We start from the raw sequence: 20,125 nt of genomic DNA on the forward strand, positions 1-20,125 counted from the left end.
TCGTCGAGGGGACACTGAATAGTGCACGGTACATCCAAACCGTCATCGAACCCATCGTTCTACCATTCCTAGACCGGCAAGGGAACTTGCTGTTCCAACAGGACAATGCACGTCCGCATGTATCCCGTGCCACCCAACGTGCTCTAGAAGGTGTAAGTCAACTACCCTGGCCAGCAAGATCTCCGGATCTGTCCCCCATTGAGCATGTTTGGGACTGGATGAAGCGTCGTGTCACGCGGTCTGCACGTCCAGCACGAACGCTGGTCCAACTGAGGCGCCAGGTGGAAATGGCATGGCAAGCCGTTCCACAGGACTACATCCAGCATCTCTACGATCGTCTCCATGGGAGAATAGCAGCCTGCACTGCTGCGAAAGGTGGATATACACTGTACTAGTGCCGACATTGTGCATGCTCTGTTGCCTGTGTCTAGGTGCCTGTGGTTCTGTCAGTGTGATCATGTGATGTATCTGACCCCAGGAATGTGTCAATAAAGTTTCCCCTTCCTGGGACAATGAATTCACGGTGTTCTTATTTCAATTACCAGGAGTGTATTACATGCAGACTAGATGCTTATTTCTCTAGTTTTACTCACCCTTCCGTATGATGTCGAGTGTTTGATTTGTGGCTGTTGTTTATCCGCAGGTGCTGTCTGTAACCAGCCGGTTGCTAGCCAACGGGACATTGAAGGAGAGCGTTCACGTCAAGGTTATCCCGGTGGAGAGCCACGTAGAGTGCGGTTGTGTCTGCAAGGTACCGTAGCCTATTCTAACATCTGCTTTCTTCTTCTTACCTTACGGCCTCTGTAGGACTACGGTTAGCTCCCTTCATGAATTGCATTTTCTTCTCCTTCTCCAGAACCTCTTCATCCTTTCTGGTCTCTTCTTTCGCTCATGTTCCGCGATCATCAGTACCCTTCTCTCTTGTTTGCACCACTGGTGAGTCATTGACATTTTTCTATCCTTCCCTGTCGTTGATCTATGGTGTATTGGTCGGTGTATACTTGCTTCTCCACTTTTCCTGCCCTTCCACGTTGATTCCCAGTCCTTTCTGAGTTAAACAATCCACTTGGTCCCTGTCTTCTCTCTTGTGTACCGGTTGTTTATCTTCAACAAATGTACCGCAAATATTTCCCTTTTCTGGTGTATCCTGATATTGAAAAGGTTTTCAGAAATTACTGCAACCAGTCGCCTTTTATGTAGATGTATTTTATTTAACCATGACCGGTTTCGAGCTGCCTAGCAACTCATCATCAGATGGTATATACATTTAGTGCTTTTTTGTACCCATTGTGTGGGTGGTTGAGTATCTGTGGAGATAAATCTTTCTGCAGGTATATATATATCTCTTTTAGGACGTATTTTTGAAACCATTGTGTCTTGTTTTTCACAATTTCACAAGTTAAAACTTTCACTAGATGTATATTACTTTTATGAGGCACTGTTGGAAACATATATCTTGTTTTTCGTAAACATCGCTGAACACACTTAGCCACAGATACGAATACAGGATTTACACATGTATTATGTATTATGTGTAAATCCTGTATTCGTATCTGTGGCTAAGTGTGTTCAGCGATGTTTACGAAAAACAAGATATATGTTTCCAACAGTGCCTCATAAAAGTAATATACATCTAGTGAAAGTTTTAACTTGTGAAACTGTGAAAAACAAGACACAATGGTTTCAAAAATACGTCCTAAAAGAGATATATATATATACCTGCAGAAAGATTTATCTCCACAGATACTCAACCACCCACACAATGGGTACAAAAAAGCACTAAATGTATATACCATCTGATGATGAGTTGCTAGGCAGCTCGAAACCGGTCATGGTTAAATAAAATACATCTACATAAAAGGCGACTGGTTGCAGTAATTTCTGAAAACCTTTTCACACCACAGTCGCAGTGTTCCACATCCACAATGGATAAAAGTCTTATTATCCTGATATTGTCTTCAGGCCCCTGTACAATTCTCCCCTAGGTCTTCGCATTTATCTCTCATCACTTCTTTTAGGGCCCAAAAGTTTCTTCAGTATTTTTCCCTTTTCGTTTAGTTGTTCTGCATTATGTGTTTCCAGTTTAAACGTCTCAGTTGCATATTGTAGCGCACTGCACTGTACATGCTTTGCGATGTTCCTACAGTTTACCGAGAGCAAATACTGTAGCTTTACCAACTGTTCCATCCACAGGAACAACATAAAAATTCTGTGATCACGTGTTCACAATAAAGCATTCCTGAAGTCAGAAGATAAGACATCATACTGAACCAAGACATTAGTACGGCAGTCATATCCAACGTCACTAAGGGTTCTCTGATTACTCCCCTGTCACCGTTTCCAAGACTTTCGCGAATACTTCTTTAGTAAGGAATTACCCTATCTGGATTTTACTTCGGGTAGAAACTTTACACTGCTTAAGCTGGCGTGATAGATTGCCCTCACGGACACATATTTTCTGTCACTGAGACTGTAGCTGGCTGTAAATAGAAGGAATGCTTTCGAACCGTTTCAGGAGACATATCCATTTACTTGCATCTAGTACTTGCATCTAGCAGAGAATGTATATAATTCAGATGAAGTGTAGCTGGCATTTTGGTGCACGCTGAGTAACTCTGCATAACTTTGTGGACGACTCTAAGCGTCAGATGATTTCCCATGACGTTAGTAGAATAGTTTATGGACTGTATGAGACGCTTAATATGAACATTTCGGAGAGGTTTCTCAAAGAAACAGGAGCGAGCAGAGAGGTGTCAAAAGAAAAGAAAGGGCACCATCGATTCGAGTGATCTTTATGGAGGCAAAACTAATCAGTACGGACTCGCTGAAAGACTGAATCTTGAAAAAATTCTGTGACCTGCTCTGGACAAGGGAAATCGAGAGGCCATACACGAAATTTGATAGAAGGAAGTGGGGTGCTTTCGCTGCAAATCAAGAGCAATAGTTTGTCAGGTGCTTCGGTTTTTCGAAGGTCGGATATGTGGTCAAGGAGGTCCGACTGCATTTTATTTGTCATTACGTTTAGCTTGCTTTTATTTCCTCCCTTGGAAACATTTTAGTAGAGGTAGTGCGAACCGGGAACCAACGCATAGCACATTATTCTCGAGAAGCCGCCTCTCAAATGATTTCGTGGTCAACGGGGCATTACACCTAAATCGGCCGTTCATTCGTTCTTCGAAAAACACCAACGCGCAAATGAAGCTTAAAGTCCCCAGCCTACGGACGGAACCCAACCAACAATGTCACACTCACTACTGTAAAGACGTCTGAGATTTATTTAATCAAGAACATTGGGGCAAAGCCGAGGTATCAGATCTCCTCATCATTCCAGTCAACTGAACATGAACCTACGGAGCGAGCACCTCCATACTGTTGGATGAATGTCGCGCACTACTAAAAATAACATGCGATTTCACAGTTGCGTTTCATTGAAGAGATATATGACTGCTTCTTAAGGGTACAGTTACTTTTGGCATTTGATATACATGATTATTTATTGTTGTACTTTACGTATATCACATGATCACGTCTTGCTTAAGTTTCGTATCACAGTGCCCCATTAGTGACGACGTTGTTATCGACGTAATGTTAAACTGTAATCTTTCTTTCTTTTTTCCTTCCTTATACGATGGCATCAACTACAGTCAGCTTTTCTTTCGTGTAAAACTACAGGTCTGTTGTGGCGGTGGAGAGAGGAGCGTTGTAGTGTATGAAAAGGTGAAAAATGATGACTGATTTCTTCTCCTTTATTCGTACGATAAGCTATTGCTGCTGCGGAATGTGTACTCACATAAGTGCGGAATTATCGTCCTCTGAGGCTTCGTATTGCAATGAGCACCATGAGTGCACTTGGAGTCTCCAGAGTTCAAATTGTCTCGCCCTTTTCGCTTTTGTTTTCGGCAGTCCATGAATCAGGCACGATGTTCTGTACGATCTCGAGAGATCAAGGGATAACAATCACGAGCACATGACGTTTTGATTGAAGACTGCAGTAACTGATGGCACTAACTTCTTACAGAGGCCTGAAGAACTGGATAGAAAGAGGGACGGCAGAGTCTTTTTGCATGAACTACAACTATTCGATAATCTCAGACAAAGAAATTATCCGAAAGGTGCGGAAATAGGCAGACGTTTCGTACATGTGCAGACAAACAAATGATTACAATTTCAGAAATATTGAATGATATATTCAAGAGAAAGAGCGTCACAAACTGAGCAAGTCAGTAAAGCGTTGGTCCGCTTCTTGCTCTCATGCAAGCAGATATTCTGCTTGGCATTGACTGCCAGATTTGTTGTGTGTCATCTTGAGGTATATCGTGCCAAATTCTGTCCAATTGGTGCGTTGGTTCGACGAAACGCCCAGCTGGTAGAAGGACCGTGCCCATTCTTAACTGGGGAGAGATTCGGCGACCTTACTGCCAAAGTCATGGTTTTACAAGCACGACTACAAGCAGTAGATACTCTCACCATGTGCTGGTGTGCTAGCGGGCATTGTCTTGGTGAAATGTAAGCTCAGGATGGCTTTCCGTTCAAAAATGGTTCAAATGGCTCTGAGCACTATGGGACTTAACATCTGTGGTCATCAGTCCCCTAGAACTTAGAACTACTTAAACATAACTAACCTAAGGACATCACACACATCCATGCCCGAGGCAGGATTGGAACCTGCGACCGTAGCGGTCGCGTGGTTCCAGACTGAAGCGCCTAGAACCGCACGGCCACACCGGCCGGCTGGCTTTCCGTGAAGGACAACAAAACCGAGCATAGAAGATCGTCGACGTATCGCTGTGCTGTAAGGGTGCCGCGGATTATAACCAAAGGGGACCTAGTATGAAATGAAATAGCACCCCAGACCGTCAGCTCTGGTTGTTTGGGTGTATGGCGGGTGACAGTCAGGCTGATGTCCCACCACTGTTCGGAGGGTCTCTGGCAGCGCCTTTCCTGATCATCGGGGCTCAGTGCGAAGGGGAACTCATCACTGAAGACCATTGCACTCCAGTCAATGAGATTACAGGCCGCGATGATCAGCGAAGACGTGTCTGCAGACGCCCCGGACTGCGGTGGGATACCAACTTGACTGCCGCCCGCCATGCGGCCCGACACCCAAAAGTACTGGTCTGGGGTACCATTTCATTTCGTACCAGGACGCCTTACCCTTACCTTGGCCTCCACGTCTGAGAAACACGTTTGGGGCATTACGGGTGGTGCCCTCCAACCAGCTCGAGATTTTGACAGTCTGAGGCGCCAGTTGGACACAATTTGGCATTTTTCCACTCTGGAGGACATCCGACAACTCTATTAGTCAATCCAAAGCCGAATAATTGCTTGCATAAGGACCACAGGTGGAACAACACGTTATTAAGCTGTTCTTTCTCTTGAGTAAATCACTCAATTTTTCTGAAATTGTAATCATTTGTTTATCTACACATGTATATCACATTTGCCGATTTTCGTCCCATTCGGATAATTCCTTCGTGGTGCGACGGTTTGTTTGTGTACACTGCGACAGATGTGGCGATGGAACTTTTGTGTAGCGATTTGGTTTATGTGAGGTGTGACTCCCGTGAGAGGTCTGTTACTCTAATGGAAAACGACAAATGAACACTCTAAAGTAACTGTCACAAATGAAGACCTGTTCACGTAGTGCACACGTCTACATCGATATCAAGGATTGGACTTCTTCGTCTGTTCCGTCTCCTTCAAAACTGGTCAAGCCATCTCTTCATTGATCTTCCTAAAAACCTTTTGCCTCTTCGTCTATATCGTTCTATGGCTTTAGTGATTCTTGAATTTAGCATACGGTCTATATGTTCTTTCCATCTTAACTGATACTGATCGAGCGAGGTGGCGCAGTGGCTAGCACAATGGACTCGCATTCGGGAGGACGGCGGTTCAAGCCCGCGTCCGGCCATCGTGATTTAGATTTTCCGTGATTTCTCTAAATCTCTTCAGGCAAATGGCGGGATGGCTCCTTCGAAAGGCCGACTTCCTTGCCTAATCCGGTGGGACCGATGTCCTCGCTGTTTGGTCTCCTCCCCCCAAATCAATCAACCAACCTGATATTGTTTTATTATGTCAGTTACGCTCAGTTCAGTTCAGTTCAGATCGGATGTCATGATTTCTCTTTTTATCCATCAAAGTGTATCCAACGCTGTGTGTTGTATGCGGTCATAATCACATGGCCACAAATCAGTTAAAAATAATGTTCGGCAATAATTTCAATTTCGTGTCAGGCCTGCTTGAGTTAGAAAATGTCCTGAAATAATGCAGGGGGACGATCATAGAGATATCGGATGTCTTCGTGAGAGGTAGTGTTCAATGCTACATCCATCTCCTGTCACAACAGCTCAAGGGGCCCAATCGCTAATGTTGTTCAGATGAGCCGTCATCCCATCATGTCCATCATATGACGAATGGTAGAGAGTGCTGGTGATATGGCTGCCTAGTAAAGTTAATGCACACGGTGCGCAGACTGCAAGTCAAGAAAAAGACTCTGTTAGAATTACTACATTACTGTTGGATTCCATGGTGCGATTGGACTGTACCGCAAACCCAGGATGGTTCATGTCCATTGAGGCTTTAAAATAAATAAAATCATTAAGATCAGATCAATAACACAGTTACCGTGATACCAATTATCTATCAGGAGGTCTGAAATTCTTCCCACAGTGATGTTGTTCCCAAATCCCACGTTAGATAACTTTTGCTTGCAGTGTTTGGGAGTAACAGGAGGGAAACATCAGTGAGGCTGGGAGTATGAGTCCGTCCTAGAGGCGTGCATGCAGGCCCTAGCAGGTTAAGTCGACTGCTTTCTTTAAGCAGGTCTGCAGTTGAAACTCACTCTGGCACAAATTTTAAACAGACACAGCAGACGAATATGGATGGGGTGTTCTATAAAAGGGTGTGAATGATGTGGACAATCTGGGTGGAAAATGGACGGGTTAATTTACTAACTGATGCTAATTGGGGATTTAGAAATGAGAAGGAGATGGAACGAGCAATGTGACGGACGAAAGGAAGAGTTTCCTAAATGCACAGATGAGTGGCTCAGTATTTATTTCGTGGATTTGTAGTGGGAACTGTTGTAGCATTACAAGCAGAGGATGTGGAAAGTGTTTGTTTGATTAAGGGGACGAGCTAGCATTGTTTTTAAAGGATACCAGAACTGCACATGGATGAGGAAATAGGTGGTGGTTACTTTCATGTCTGCAGCTGGTGCAGGGTAATTTGGTAAAATTATGAAAAGTGCATGATGAGAAATATAGGCAGATACGGAAAGTGGTGCATAGTGTATGCTGTTTAAAGTTTGGACGGACATGTGAAATTTTTAATGTGCAGAATTTCTGGTAATATTGCCAAACATATGGAGGTTCAAATGGTTCAAATGGCTCGGAGCACTATGGGACTCAACATCTGAGGTCATCAGTCCACTAGAATTGAGAACTACTTAAACCTAACTAACCTAAGCACATCACACACATTCATGCCTGAGGCAGTATTCGAACCTGCGACCGTAGCCGTCGCGCGGTTCCAGACTGCAGCGCCTAGAACCGCTCGGCCACTACGGCCGGCAAACATATGGAGGGATCAGGTGAGTGTTTTGTTGGGTCTCAGAGTGTTGGAAGTCTACAGTCTCACTTTTGAACTTCAGCCCATTGTGGCCTTTGTTCTGGATAGCGAGTACATGAAACTTCCATTTTCGTATTGAGTCAAGACTAGGAGAATGGTATCTTAGAGTGCGAGTCAGTGACAGAGTTTAAGTAAATGCCTTGTCAGCAGTAGTGGAGAGTGAGGCATCCTGTAATTCATGAATCAGTGTTGAAACGTAGACTCAACCACTTTTCACAATGCAAAAGTAGTAGTAGCTAAACATTTGCTGGTCTTATGTTGAAGAGACATTGGTTACATTGGGGAGTTGAACCGGTGGTGTTTGACAGATGCCAAAGAGAGCAGTATTTTCGATACGCTGAAGGAGGAGGATGGGAATTGCTAGGAGATACAATAGTGATTTAGCAGCTGAATGCCACGGCAGACATTATGAATCTGTGTCTCTTCATAGGTCTGGACTCATTTCTATAGCTCGTGTTGTTGTAGTGAGGGAAAGTTCCACCACCTAGTACCTCAGCGCGGATGCACTGCCTCTTGAGACCTGCAATTTTGTGAGCACTTGCTGCGGCCGCAGTTCGAAGCTGTATTACGACTTCAACTGACGCAGCTGCAAGTGCGCCACGCTACTGTACTTGTGAATGGTGACAGGTGCAGCCAGAGGACTGCAGCCCGTGGCAGTGGTACGACGAGAACTCGTGCAGCTGCCAGTGCCGGCACGCCGCGGCGCAGGCGCACTGCAGGGGGGTGCGGCGCTGGAACCACAGGCGCTGCCTCTGCGAGTGCCGCTCGCCGCCTTTCTGCAGCACCGGCTTCCACGTCGACCCCCTCTCCTGCCGGTACGTAAGTCCGGGACTCTTCTCAATTCATCGTACATGTTGTTGTGCAGTCACTATTCATGTTATATTAAATATCGTCTTCTATGCTGGGCCCGCAGCTTGCATAACGTCGTAATTAGTGTTGTCGACAAGATATCGGTGTACCGGCGTATCGACATTTCTACAAAACACACTGAAATATGTCGAATGCGTCTTTCTCAGCTATATATCGATACCAAAATGGCAATATTGGGGCCGATATCCTTACTTTATATTACCTTTTTTTCGAAATTTACGGTAAGTATTTGAAATCGTTCTTTTGAAACTGTAGTAGACATAATTCTACTTTTACTGTATGAAGCAGTCTTACTACTTTTTGCGCTTTCATGACGTGCAGTCTTTCTCATTGGCTGTGTGAAGCAAGTACAGGTGGCACAAAGTAAAGTCCGATTACACTGGGGGTGGCGGTGTGAATGTGATAACAAGATTTCCGATGTGAAGATACAGAACACAAGTTGCGTTAAAGACCAATTTTTAACGCCTTGCCCGCGAAAGGCAAAGTTCCCGAGTTCGAGTGTCGGTCCGGCACGCAGTTTCTATTGCCAGGAAGTTTCATATCAGCGCACACTCCACTGCAAAGTGAAAATCTCAGTCTGGAAACATACCCCAGGCTGTGGCTAAGCCATGTATCCGCTATATCCTTTCTTTCAGGAGTGCTAGTTCTGCAAGGTTCGCAGGAGAGCTTCTGTTAAGTTGGGAAGGTAGGAGACGAGGTACTGGCAGAAGTGAAGCTGTGAGGACGGGGCGTGAGTCGTGCTTGGGTAGCTCAGTTGGTAGAGCACTTGCCCGCGAAAGGCAAAGGTCCCGAGTTCGAGTCTCGGGCCGGCACACAGTTTTAATCTGCCAGGAAGTTTCATATCAGCGCACACTCCGCTGCAGACTGAAAATCTCATTCTGGAATCAGCAAAGTGGTTATCACCAAGCTTGGCCGTGCATTGTTTTCCTTTCAGTTCTTCCTCTAAGAGAGTCGGCAGGCTACTCTTGATGTACCCGTATCGGCTTCGCGCTACGTTTCGTGTACACTGCAGCAACGCGTTCAGACGGAAACTTTGATCGTCACGTATACAAAAGGGTGACGAGAAATAAAAGATAGCGAATTTATTCTTGACACATTCATTCCGACAGAAAAACAACGATCCAACTAATAAGCTACAAAGCTAAGAATAGGGTCAATAATTGAACAGGAAGCCAACAAGTGGCCTGTTACAAAATGAAAAGAGAAATTGTTGAAATTAATTACACTACTCGCCATTAAAAATGCTACACCAAGAAGAAATGCAGATGATAAATGGGTATTCATTGGACAAATATATTATTCTAGAACTGACATGTGATTACATTTTCACGCAATTTGGGTGCATAGATCCTGAGAAACCAGTACCGACAACAACCACCTCTGACCGTAATAACGGCCATGATACACCTGGGCATTGAGTCAAACAGAGCTTGGATAGCGTGTACATGTACAGCTGCCCATGCAGCTTCAACACGATACCACAGTTCATCAAGAGTAGTGACGCGTATTGTGACGAGCCGATTGCTCGGCCACCATTGACCAAACGTTTCCAGTTGGTGAGAGATCTGGAGAGTGTGCTGGTCAGGGCAGCAGTCGAACATTTTCTGTATCCAGAAAGGCCCGTACAGGACCTGCAACATGCGGTCGTGTACTATCCTGCTGAAAACTACGGTTCCACAGGGATGAAATGAAGGGTGGAGCCACGGGTCGTAACACATCTGAAATGTAACGTCCACTGTTCAAAGTGCCGTCAATGCGAACAAGAGGTGACCAAGACGTGTAAACAATGGCATCCCCTACCCTCACGCAGGGTGATACGCCAGTATGGCGATGACGAATACACGCTTCCAATGTGCGTTCACCACAATGTCGCCAAACACGGATGCGACGATTATGATGCAGTAAACAGAACCTGGAGTCATCCGAAAAAAATGACTTTTTGCCATTCGTGCACTCAGGTTCGTCGCTGAGTACACCATCGCAGGCGCTCTTGTCTGTGATCAGCGTCAAGGGTAACCGCAGCCATGGTCTCCGAGCTGGTAGTCCACGCTGCTGCAAACGTCGTCGAACTGTTCGTGCAGATGGTTGTTGTCTTGCATAATGTCCCCATCTGTTGACTGGGGGATCGAGACGTGGCTGCACGATCCGTTAGAGCCATGCGGATAAGATGCCTGTCATCTCGACTGCTAGTGATACGAGGCCGTTGGGGTCCAGCACGGCGTTCCGTATTACCCTCCCGAATCCACCGATTCCATATTCTGCTAACAGTCATTGGATCTCGACCAACGCGAGCAGTAATGTCGTCATACGATAAACCGCAATCGCGATAGGCTACAATCCGACGTTTATTAAAGTCGGAAACGTGATGGTACGCATTTCTCCTCCTTACACGGGGCATCACAACAACGTTTCACCAGGCAACGCCGGTCAACTGCTGTTTGTGTATGAGAAATCGGTTGGAAACTTTCCTCATGTCAGCACGTTCTAGGTGTCGCCACCGGCGCCAACCTTGTGTGAATGCTCTGAAAAGCTAATCATTTGCATATCATAGCATCTTCTTCCTGTCGGTTAAATTTCGGTTCTGTAGCACGTCATCTTCGTGGTGTAGCAATTTTAATAGCCAGTAGTATAGAGTGCGTACCGCTCGTAAACAGACGTAATGAGAGAAGACATTCGTGAGTGAAGTGATAATCTGTGCTGCAAACAGCTGTTGTGCTCATCTGTCAGGAGTGAGGAGCGAGCTGTGTGGCGGATGCGGCGACCGCATCTCCATCCGGCTGTGGCGGCGACCGCGTGCTGGCGGTTTCCGCCCGGCTTCTGTACGTGGCTCACCAAAAACGTTTACGAAAGTGCTCCCCGTGAGAGATAACATTGCTGTGTGCTGGAAATACGCTTAAGTATAACTTTTTAAGCACTGAACAGTCTCGAAATTTCCTGACGGCTTAAAAGTGTATGGCGAAGTGGCATTCGGATCCTGTTCCTTGCCTTCATGGCCAACATCCTTCCCGATCTAAACACGTCATACCCCCTTTTCTCGTAACGCTTTTAGTCATCTGTCTTACGTTAAAGGAGCTCCGGTCAGCCGCTGTGGCCGAGCGGTTCTAGACGATTCAGTTTGGAACCGCGCGACCGCTGCGGTCGCAGGTTCGAATCCTGACTCGGGCATGGATGTGTGTGATGTCCTTAGGTTAGTTAGGTTTAAGTAGTTCTAAGTTCTAGGGGACTGATGACCTCAGGAGTTAAGTCCCATAGTGCTCAGAGCCATTTGAACCATTTTCAAGGGAGCTCTCCTATATACCTTGCTGATTGTCGCTCCTGGAAGAAAAGACATCTCTGAGAAATGGCAACGGCTTCATTAGAACGTAGGGATTGTTTCCAGAATTGTTACGCATGCGACAGCATTTGCTATCAGTATGTTCAAATGGTTCAAATGGCTCTAAGCACTATGGGACTTAACATCTGAGGTCATCAGTCCCCTGACTCAGAACTACTTAAACCTAACTAACCTAAGGGCATCACACACATCCAAGCCCAAGGCAGGATTCGGACCTGCGACCGCAACAGCAGCGCGTATCAGTATGTTCCAAAACGCTGTGCATATAAACGGGATTCTTCATGGTTTCATGCTGCGGTTCTCGCTGGTGACAGAAAGGTAGGGTGAAATGTTTTTGGATAGTCTTGGACTAGGAAACAAATGCGTACCGAACAGAAGGATCGTCTTAGTGTCCTACAGGACAGAGTCAAAGTATGAATATTACACACTTCCTCCTGCTGAGGCAAATGGAGCAAATCGGTTGGTTCTTATTTTTTTCATTTTATGTGGTCTAGCGAGGACCTTAGTGGGCTTATGGGGGCACTATTAATTCATGGGCTTTTCCTTAGAAAACTCCAAAAACGGGTCTTTTCGTCGTTTTTACATACCAAAACAGAGCCGCGGATACCAAGACTGCTGAGCACAGCAAGTGGCTGAAATTTTTACGATATATTCCTAAGATCACAATGTAGAATAACTTTGAAAACTTCATTGATATCTATATTCGATTTCGATATCCAGAAGTTCAAAATTGCCTTACATGAGCACGTAAAATACGCACATCCGGTGTGAGGTGAAATCTAGATAACAAATAACATTATAAAATTGCTCAAATTTTAACATCGTATTCTCTAGGCGTTTATCTAGAAGTGCCATCTTTCCCCTTTCAGAAACCTTTATCCGTTTTTGAGAAACGCCTCAAAAAATGTTTTTTCGGTACCAAAACCGAGCCGCATATTCCAGGACAGCAGTCCACAGCAAATGGGTGTACTTTTCACGATGTATTCCTAAGATCATGATCTCGAACAAACTTGAAAATTCTCTTGATACCTGTATCCATTTCTGATATACATAGGTTCAATTTTACCCTACCTGTACACGTAAAATGCATATATAAAATCCTGTGTAAGGCGAAAATGTGTTTTATAAAGTGAGATAGCGTGGAGAAATATGCTGCAAAGCAGTGTTAGTCAACATGATCCCTATCGCTTGCTAGTCGTGAGCGGTAGGCTGTTGCGTTTTGAAAACATTTTCATTAAGTTGTCATCAGATTTAGATATACAGCTGGTAAGTAATCGTTACATGCTTTAACTTGTTGTAGCTCAGCATTATAGATTTTATGATATGAAGGTACTCCCCTATTCCATCAATCGCCGTTACAGTGGAACTGGTGCGCGATTAGAAATATTACTGCTAACAGCTACACAAGTGTGCGGTAGGTAAGGAAGGTTGACTGCCCTTGCTGTAAAGTGTCTCTACTATCATCTGGGAACCCCATGTTGTAGAACTGAAGCATATGCAAAATTTTTGTGCACGTAAAATCCGGTCTGAGATGTAAAATTAGTTTTGCTTTATTTCAATTTCGCATAAGTAAACTATCAGAATTTTACTGGCCCATAGTGTTCTTTTCATATGGATGGTATGCCCTGCTGTGGCAGGGAAAAGAAGGGAACCAGTGGAAAAAGCTCCTATAAGAGCATGAAGAAGGCGAATATGCTTCCAGTTCAAAAGACTCTGACTGAAAACTGGGGTGCCAGCTGCATGTTTCTACCTTCCGTAACAGCTTTAAAAATGTTTGGGAAAATTTTTAAAGGCGCTGAGGAAGACAGAATGAGGCATCTGGTACCCCATGTTTCAGTGAAAGTCTTCTAAACAGAGTCCGCAGCTCGTGGTCTAAGGGCTAGCGTTGCTGCCTCTGTTTAGGGGTCCCGGGCTAGATTCCCAGCCGGGTTGGGGATTTTCTTTGCCCGGGGACTGGTTTTCTGTTGTCATAGTCATTTCATCATTCGTGATAGCGGCTAGATTGAACAGTGTAAAGATTGGGACTTTTTACGGACGCTGATGACCGCGCAGTTTCCCCACAAACCAAACATCATCATCATTATCATCTTCTAAACAAAAAGCGAATTATCCTATTTTGTGCTCCTATAGGAGCACTTTTTCGCTGGTAAATATTTCACTTAAAACATGTGTCGGACCAGAACTTGACGAATGATCCTTGCCTTTTGGGTGGAATCATTTGAGATTAGGAAGTAGGAGAGAAGCTTTGTGAACGGCCCAGATGTTTAGTCGGCAATACCTGAAGCCAAGGTTCCTGGCATACAGGTGTAATGACTGAGTAAGTTTCAACGCACCGTACACGACTGTGCAGACTTGAAGATCCCTTCTGTTGTTAGTCACCTAACTTTCCCATTAATTTTTTTCAAACGTATCCATGTTTTCCACAATTTAAAATTCTGGAAACGGTCGAGCTCATACCATGTTCAATCACCTCTGATGCGTTTTGTACACTTCTCTAAGCTTAGGGTTAAGATTGTGTGCATCAGTAAAGAGTTAACACTTGCTGTCTAAGTATTACCATCACGGTGAAGATATTTTTCTCAAAAACCACCTTAAAATATTTGGCTGCTGTTGTTGTTTTCATTGTTGGTATCATTTTGAAGAGTGGTTCGATGTAGCTCTCCACGCTAATCTAGGAATAACTACTTCTATACTTCATTTTCATGAAAATGTTAACGTTTAGGAGTATGTATTTTAGTTTTAGTAGATTCTACATTCGCCTGGATGTAACTATTAGACCTACACCTAGACCGGCCAGAAAATTATGACCACCTACCTACTAGCTGTTATGTCTACTTGTGGTACAGATAACGGCGCCGACGGGTCGTGGCATGGAAGCAATGAGGTCTTGGTACGTCGCTGGAGGGAACTGGCACCACATCTGAACACACAAGTCACCTGACCCCCGTAAATTACGGGGTGGGGGGCTATAAGCTCTGATGCCACGTTCAATCACTTCCAGATGTGCTCGAACGGGTTCAGATCTGCTAGTTGTGGGGGCCACCATATCAACTGGAACTCGCCCCTGTGTTCCTCGAACCACTCCATCACACTCCTGGCCTCGTGACATGGCGCGCTGAAAAATGCCACTGCCGGCGGGAAGAATGATTGCCATGAAGGGGTGTACACGGTCTGCAACCAGTGTACGATGCTCCTTGGTTGTCATGGTGCCATGCCCGAGCTCCACCGTGCCTATGGATGCCCATGTGAATGTTCCCCAGGCCACAATGGAGCTGCCGCTAGCTTGTTTCCGTTCCGCAGTCCCAGGTGTCAAGGAGCTATTACCAAGGAAGACAACGGATTCGCGCCTTCCCATCGGCACTATGAAAAAGATATTAGGATTTCCTGCGATCTCCTAGTGTGCCAACGTCCAGTGCCGATGACCATGTGTCCATTTCAGTCATAGTTGCCGATCTCTTGGAGTTTAAATTGGCACATGCATGCGTCGTCGGCTGCGGAGGCCCATCATTCGGAGTGTTTGGGGCACTGTGTGTTCAGACACACTTGTACCCTACGCTACCAATGTTAGTTCCGCCACAGTTGACCTCCAGCCCTGTTTTACCAGTTTGCCCGGCCTCTGACGTCCGCCCCCCCCCCCCCACCCCCACCCTCCGATGTCTGCACATGGTTTCATCTTGGTTTCGACGCGTGTTGAAGACACTTACCACAGCACGCCTGCAACACCAGAAATTCTCGCGCAGAGTCTCCGGTGTACCCCAATCTACCCTCGGTCAACCGCTGATAAATCGCGCGCCTTCCCCATTCTACTCGAGGGCAGCTTGCTCACTGATACTACATGCACATTGCGTGTGCCTGACTAGCAGTCATTCCTCGCCAGCTGACGCTGGAATCGCCTGGAAGGATTTATATCGGTAGTAAGTCGGTGGTCGTAGTAATCTGGCTGAACAGTGTCGTCCTTGAACACGGATGAGTGCTAATTAAATTAAAGCTATGATCTTTCTGTGGGTTACGTTAAAATAGTCGATTACTGATAAGTAATCTTAAAGTATATTTAATTATTTATAAATCTGTGTTTACCCTTTTTAGAATCGTCTTCTGAAAAACAAATTTGTTCGTTTGAGATGCATAACAAAGCTATGCAACTTAACATTAATGCTGAGGCGAACCCATAACAAAAATTAACAGTTGATGAGGAATACACGACGGCAAAAGCTCGTGTTTCAGTAATGTGCAAAGAACTTGTTTACGCCAGTGCAGTGGCAAGACGTTGCTGTATGTTCTACTATCCCTAAAGGTCAGTAAACTGTAAGGGTTAGGCATCAAATTGTAGGTTATCCTTCCTGCCTTCCCGTGGGCTAGATCTGTGTTTGGAAGTTTTACGTCCAGGGACGTACTCGTACTGTGACCAGTTTCTTTCTCATATCTGCATCAGCTGAGACGTCTATATTGGCGGGTATTGAATGATTAGTGAAGCTGTTCATTTTTAGCTGATACTGATCTGTGACCGATTATTCTCACCCTCTACATTGCTTATCTACTTCTTTCTTTATACTTACTTATTGTTGCCATCTTCAGGGTATTAAAATGTCATTACATAATGAAAGAGAAATGCCGACATCAGCTGCATGAAGACATTGAATAAATTAAGTAGTGACAACTGAATATTTGTACCAGACCGGAATTCGAATCCAGATTTCCCATTCTACGCCAGCAGTCGCCCTAATCGCTTCGCCCATCTGAGAACGCTTCACTTCCAACCCAATTCGCCCCCCCCCCCCTCCAAATCCATTTTCCTCATTACTTGCAGCATGTTACAGGATTTCATGATTCCCTCAAGAGGTAGAATCTAGTGTGTATGCACACTGGAGATATCATGAAACACCGTCAAGGCTTGAATATTACTGTTATATGTGCGGTGTCTGTTCTTCCGGACCTCACACGTGGGACATCCAGCTTTCTGTACGCTACTGGGAGACCTGTAGCAACATGCTGCCTCACTTTTTTATCTTCGTCGAGTTGTTAATATGTTGTTTAACTTTATCTGTCTCGTCTTTCAGTTTTGCAGAATCACTGTATGAAGAATAGGAGTGGCCCAAAATTGAATCCTGTGGCACTAGCTTCGTCATTTCTCACTAGCCACTAAAATTTTCTCTCCTTTCAACATCGTTCGAATAACTCAGCACAACATTTGGCATCCTGTTTCTTAAGTATGATTCAAACCAGCTGTATGTAAAGACTTCAGATCCATGAAACTTAAGTTTTTCTAAGAAAGTAATACGATCTACGAATCAAACGCCTTGGAAAGATTACAAAAAGTGGCAACTGATGATATATTCAAGGCTTGCAATATTATGTGTGTACCTGTACAAATAGCATTCGCAGTCCGACAAAACTTATGGAATCCAGAATCCACACTGCGATGTGCTAAGTAAACAGTTTCTAATTAAATGTGACACTATTCTAGACATAAGGGAACTCGACGGTAATTATTTGTCTTTCTTGTCGGCTTTCTTTTTAAAGAGGTTTAACAACTGCATATTTTAATCTGTCTCGAAAAATTCCCTGTGCTAGTGATGCATTACAGATGTCACTAAGGACATTACTCATTAAAGTAGAATCACTTTTCAAAATTTGTTTGAAATTCCATCTCATTTGAGCTTCAGCTTTTTGGAATGGTCATAATTCTATTAATTTCAATGAAGGATATTTCTCCTACTTCCAAGTGATTAAAAGTGTTGTGGAATGATATTTTTAATTTTTTCTCTTGCTTCTTCAACTGAACCATTTAATCGTCTTGGGTATTAAAAAACCACTTCAACTATATTTAGTCCTTTGTTTTTAGATAATTACTGGTTTCTTGGCACTAAATGACGCATCTTCAGGGGAACATCTATATAACGATAAATTCAGAAATAATAACAACCTTGAGACGTCCAATAGTGTGGTAATTTCTGAAGTGATTATAAGATTTTAAAAATTTAAAAATAACTATTAGAAACTCTTATATGATAATATTAAAATATTTGTACTTACATAACTAAAACGTTAGAGCTAAAAAGCTCGAAACTTTGTACCTAACAGTCGTTGTCCGTCAGAACAAAACACCGCTAAAAGGCGATATGTCAAGCAATAAAACACCCGGTTTCGAACTCAGTATGGTGGACCGGCCCTAAACAAATTATACCATAGTGACCTATTCTCATGTAAAAGTTTCCAATAGCTTCTTTAAAACATTTTAAATCTTAAAATAATTTTAGAAAATTATCAAATAGTTGGATGTTTCAGAGCTGTTATTACTTCTTGATTTATTGTTATACAGACGTTCACCTGAAGATGTGGCTTTTAGTGCCATGAAATCTGCAGTGATCTAATAATAAAGGACTAAATACAGCTGAAGCGGTTTAGTAATACCCAACATGATTACTCATAGCTGAGGTTCCCCTACCTACAAAGTTGCATGCTGAACCATTTATTTCAATTTTTGCTGCTAAATTTAGAAAGTGTTTGTTAGAGAGACTTGTAGATTGTGAATTATCAATCACAACATTGCCATTTAGTTCAATCACTGTGGTATCTTGTTCACTGACTGTTTGTCTTGTCTCACATTTCACAATATCCCGTACAGTTTTAATCTTATTATTTGCGTTATTAATTTCTGACAGGACATACATATTTCTCGGCATTTTAAGAAGTTTCTATAAAATAGTAGAGCATTTTTTGTACTATGTGAAATTTTAGTCTGGATTACTTGCTTTTTTGTTAATTGACTTTCTGGATAATTCTTTTTAGGAAACCTACTATCAAATGACGACACAAATTTACTATGGAATATGTTGAATTCCAGATTAGCATCTCTTTACACATCTTCATCTCACCTCCTCTTTTAACTTATTCTTTAAACATTGTATACTGTTCTCATCAGTAATACTAAAGTTAACAGTCTGCCTCAGGGAGGCACAATGGCAATTCATAGACAGTATCACCAAATTTTGAGCTAAATTTCATGTATACATACTGACTACATTTTCGAACGAAATTTTTATGTGTCAGATGCTACAAAACCTTTGACATTTTATTTCTTTTTTTAAAGGTGCGTGCCAGATCCTGACAACAACGTGGTCTGACGAAAAAGACAACTTACAACAACACTGATTCTCTCGACCGACGCCAAAGGCATGGAGATGGTACAACGGCTGCAGCGTACTCACTCTGACAATTAACTAAACTTCGGAGGATACAGAGGAAGCTCCCTGTGGCTAAAGTAAATGCAAGATTAAACCGACATGGTATTCTGATAACTTGAGAGCCTGACAACAATACTTTCTCCTCGACGAATAATGTTTGAACTTCTCACAGTGGTCCATCGCTGAGAAAGACAGCGAAAAGGAAGCTAATGTTATACGTCTGCACAAATCGCGGATCTGATATTGCCATTTCTTCGATGTGTAAAAACAATCTTGGAACGTGGTTTAAAAATTTTATCATTGACTTTCCTTGAAATGAATGCCATCCATCAACTGTACAATATTTTTGTAATACATTCATATAATATAACGTGAAATTTAAACTTTCTTAGCCTTATAGCAAGACTGTATTATACACTATGTGATCAAACGTATCCGGATACCTGGCTGGAAATGACTTAAGAGTTCACGGCACCCTCTATCTGTAATGCAGGAATTCATTATAGTGTTGGCCCACCCTTAGGCTTGATGACAGCTTCCACTCTCGCAGGCATACGCTCAATCAGGCGCTGGAAGGTTTCTTGGAGAATGGCAGCCCATTATTCACGGAGTGCTGCACTGAGGAGAGGTATAGATGTCGGTCGGTGAGGCCTGGTACGAAGTCGGCGTTCCAAAACATCCCAAAGGTGCTCTGTAAGATTCAGGTCAGGACTCCGTGCAGGCAAGTCTACTATAGGGATGCTATTGTGTAACCACTCCGCCACAGGCCGTGCGTTATGAACAGGTGCTCGATCGTGTTGAAAGATGCAATCGAATTGCTTTCCAACAGTGGGAGGCGAGAAGATGTTTAAAACAACAGTGTAGCCCTGTGATGTGATAGTGCTACGCAAAACAACAAGGGGTGCAAGCCCCCTCCATGAAAAACACGACCACACCATAACTCCACCACTTCCGAATTTTACAGTTGACACTAGACACGCTGGCAGATGACGTTCACCGGGAATTAGCCATACCCACATCCTTCCATCGGATCGCCACATTGTGTACCGAGATTCGTCGCTCCACACAACGTTCTTCCAATGTTCAATCGACCAACGTGTACGCTCCT

The 20,125-nt window shown here is 43.9% G+C and overlaps 1 protein-coding gene across 1 annotated transcript in view; it reads left to right on the forward strand.

The window, feature by feature from the left end:
- Positions 1–19,404, forward strand: part of LOC126456003 (uncharacterized) — a 122,886-nt gene extending 103,482 nt beyond the window's left edge. Inside the window, exons 5-7 of the mRNA XM_050091759.1 lie at positions 644–751; positions 8,257–8,444; positions 18,924–19,404. Coding sequence (XP_049947716.1) covers positions 644–751; positions 8,257–8,444; positions 18,924–18,957 — 330 coding nt within the window. The 3' untranslated portion in view covers positions 18,958–19,404. The remainder of the gene's footprint in view (positions 1–643; positions 752–8,256; positions 8,445–18,923) is intronic.
- Positions 19,405–20,125: the final 721 nt, after the last annotated feature.

Source organism: Schistocerca serialis, chromosome 2 (assembly GCF_023864345.2).
Source record: "Schistocerca serialis cubense isolate TAMUIC-IGC-003099 chromosome 2, iqSchSeri2.2, whole genome shotgun sequence".
Taxonomy (NCBI): Eukaryota; Metazoa; Arthropoda; class Insecta; order Orthoptera; family Acrididae; genus Schistocerca; species Schistocerca serialis.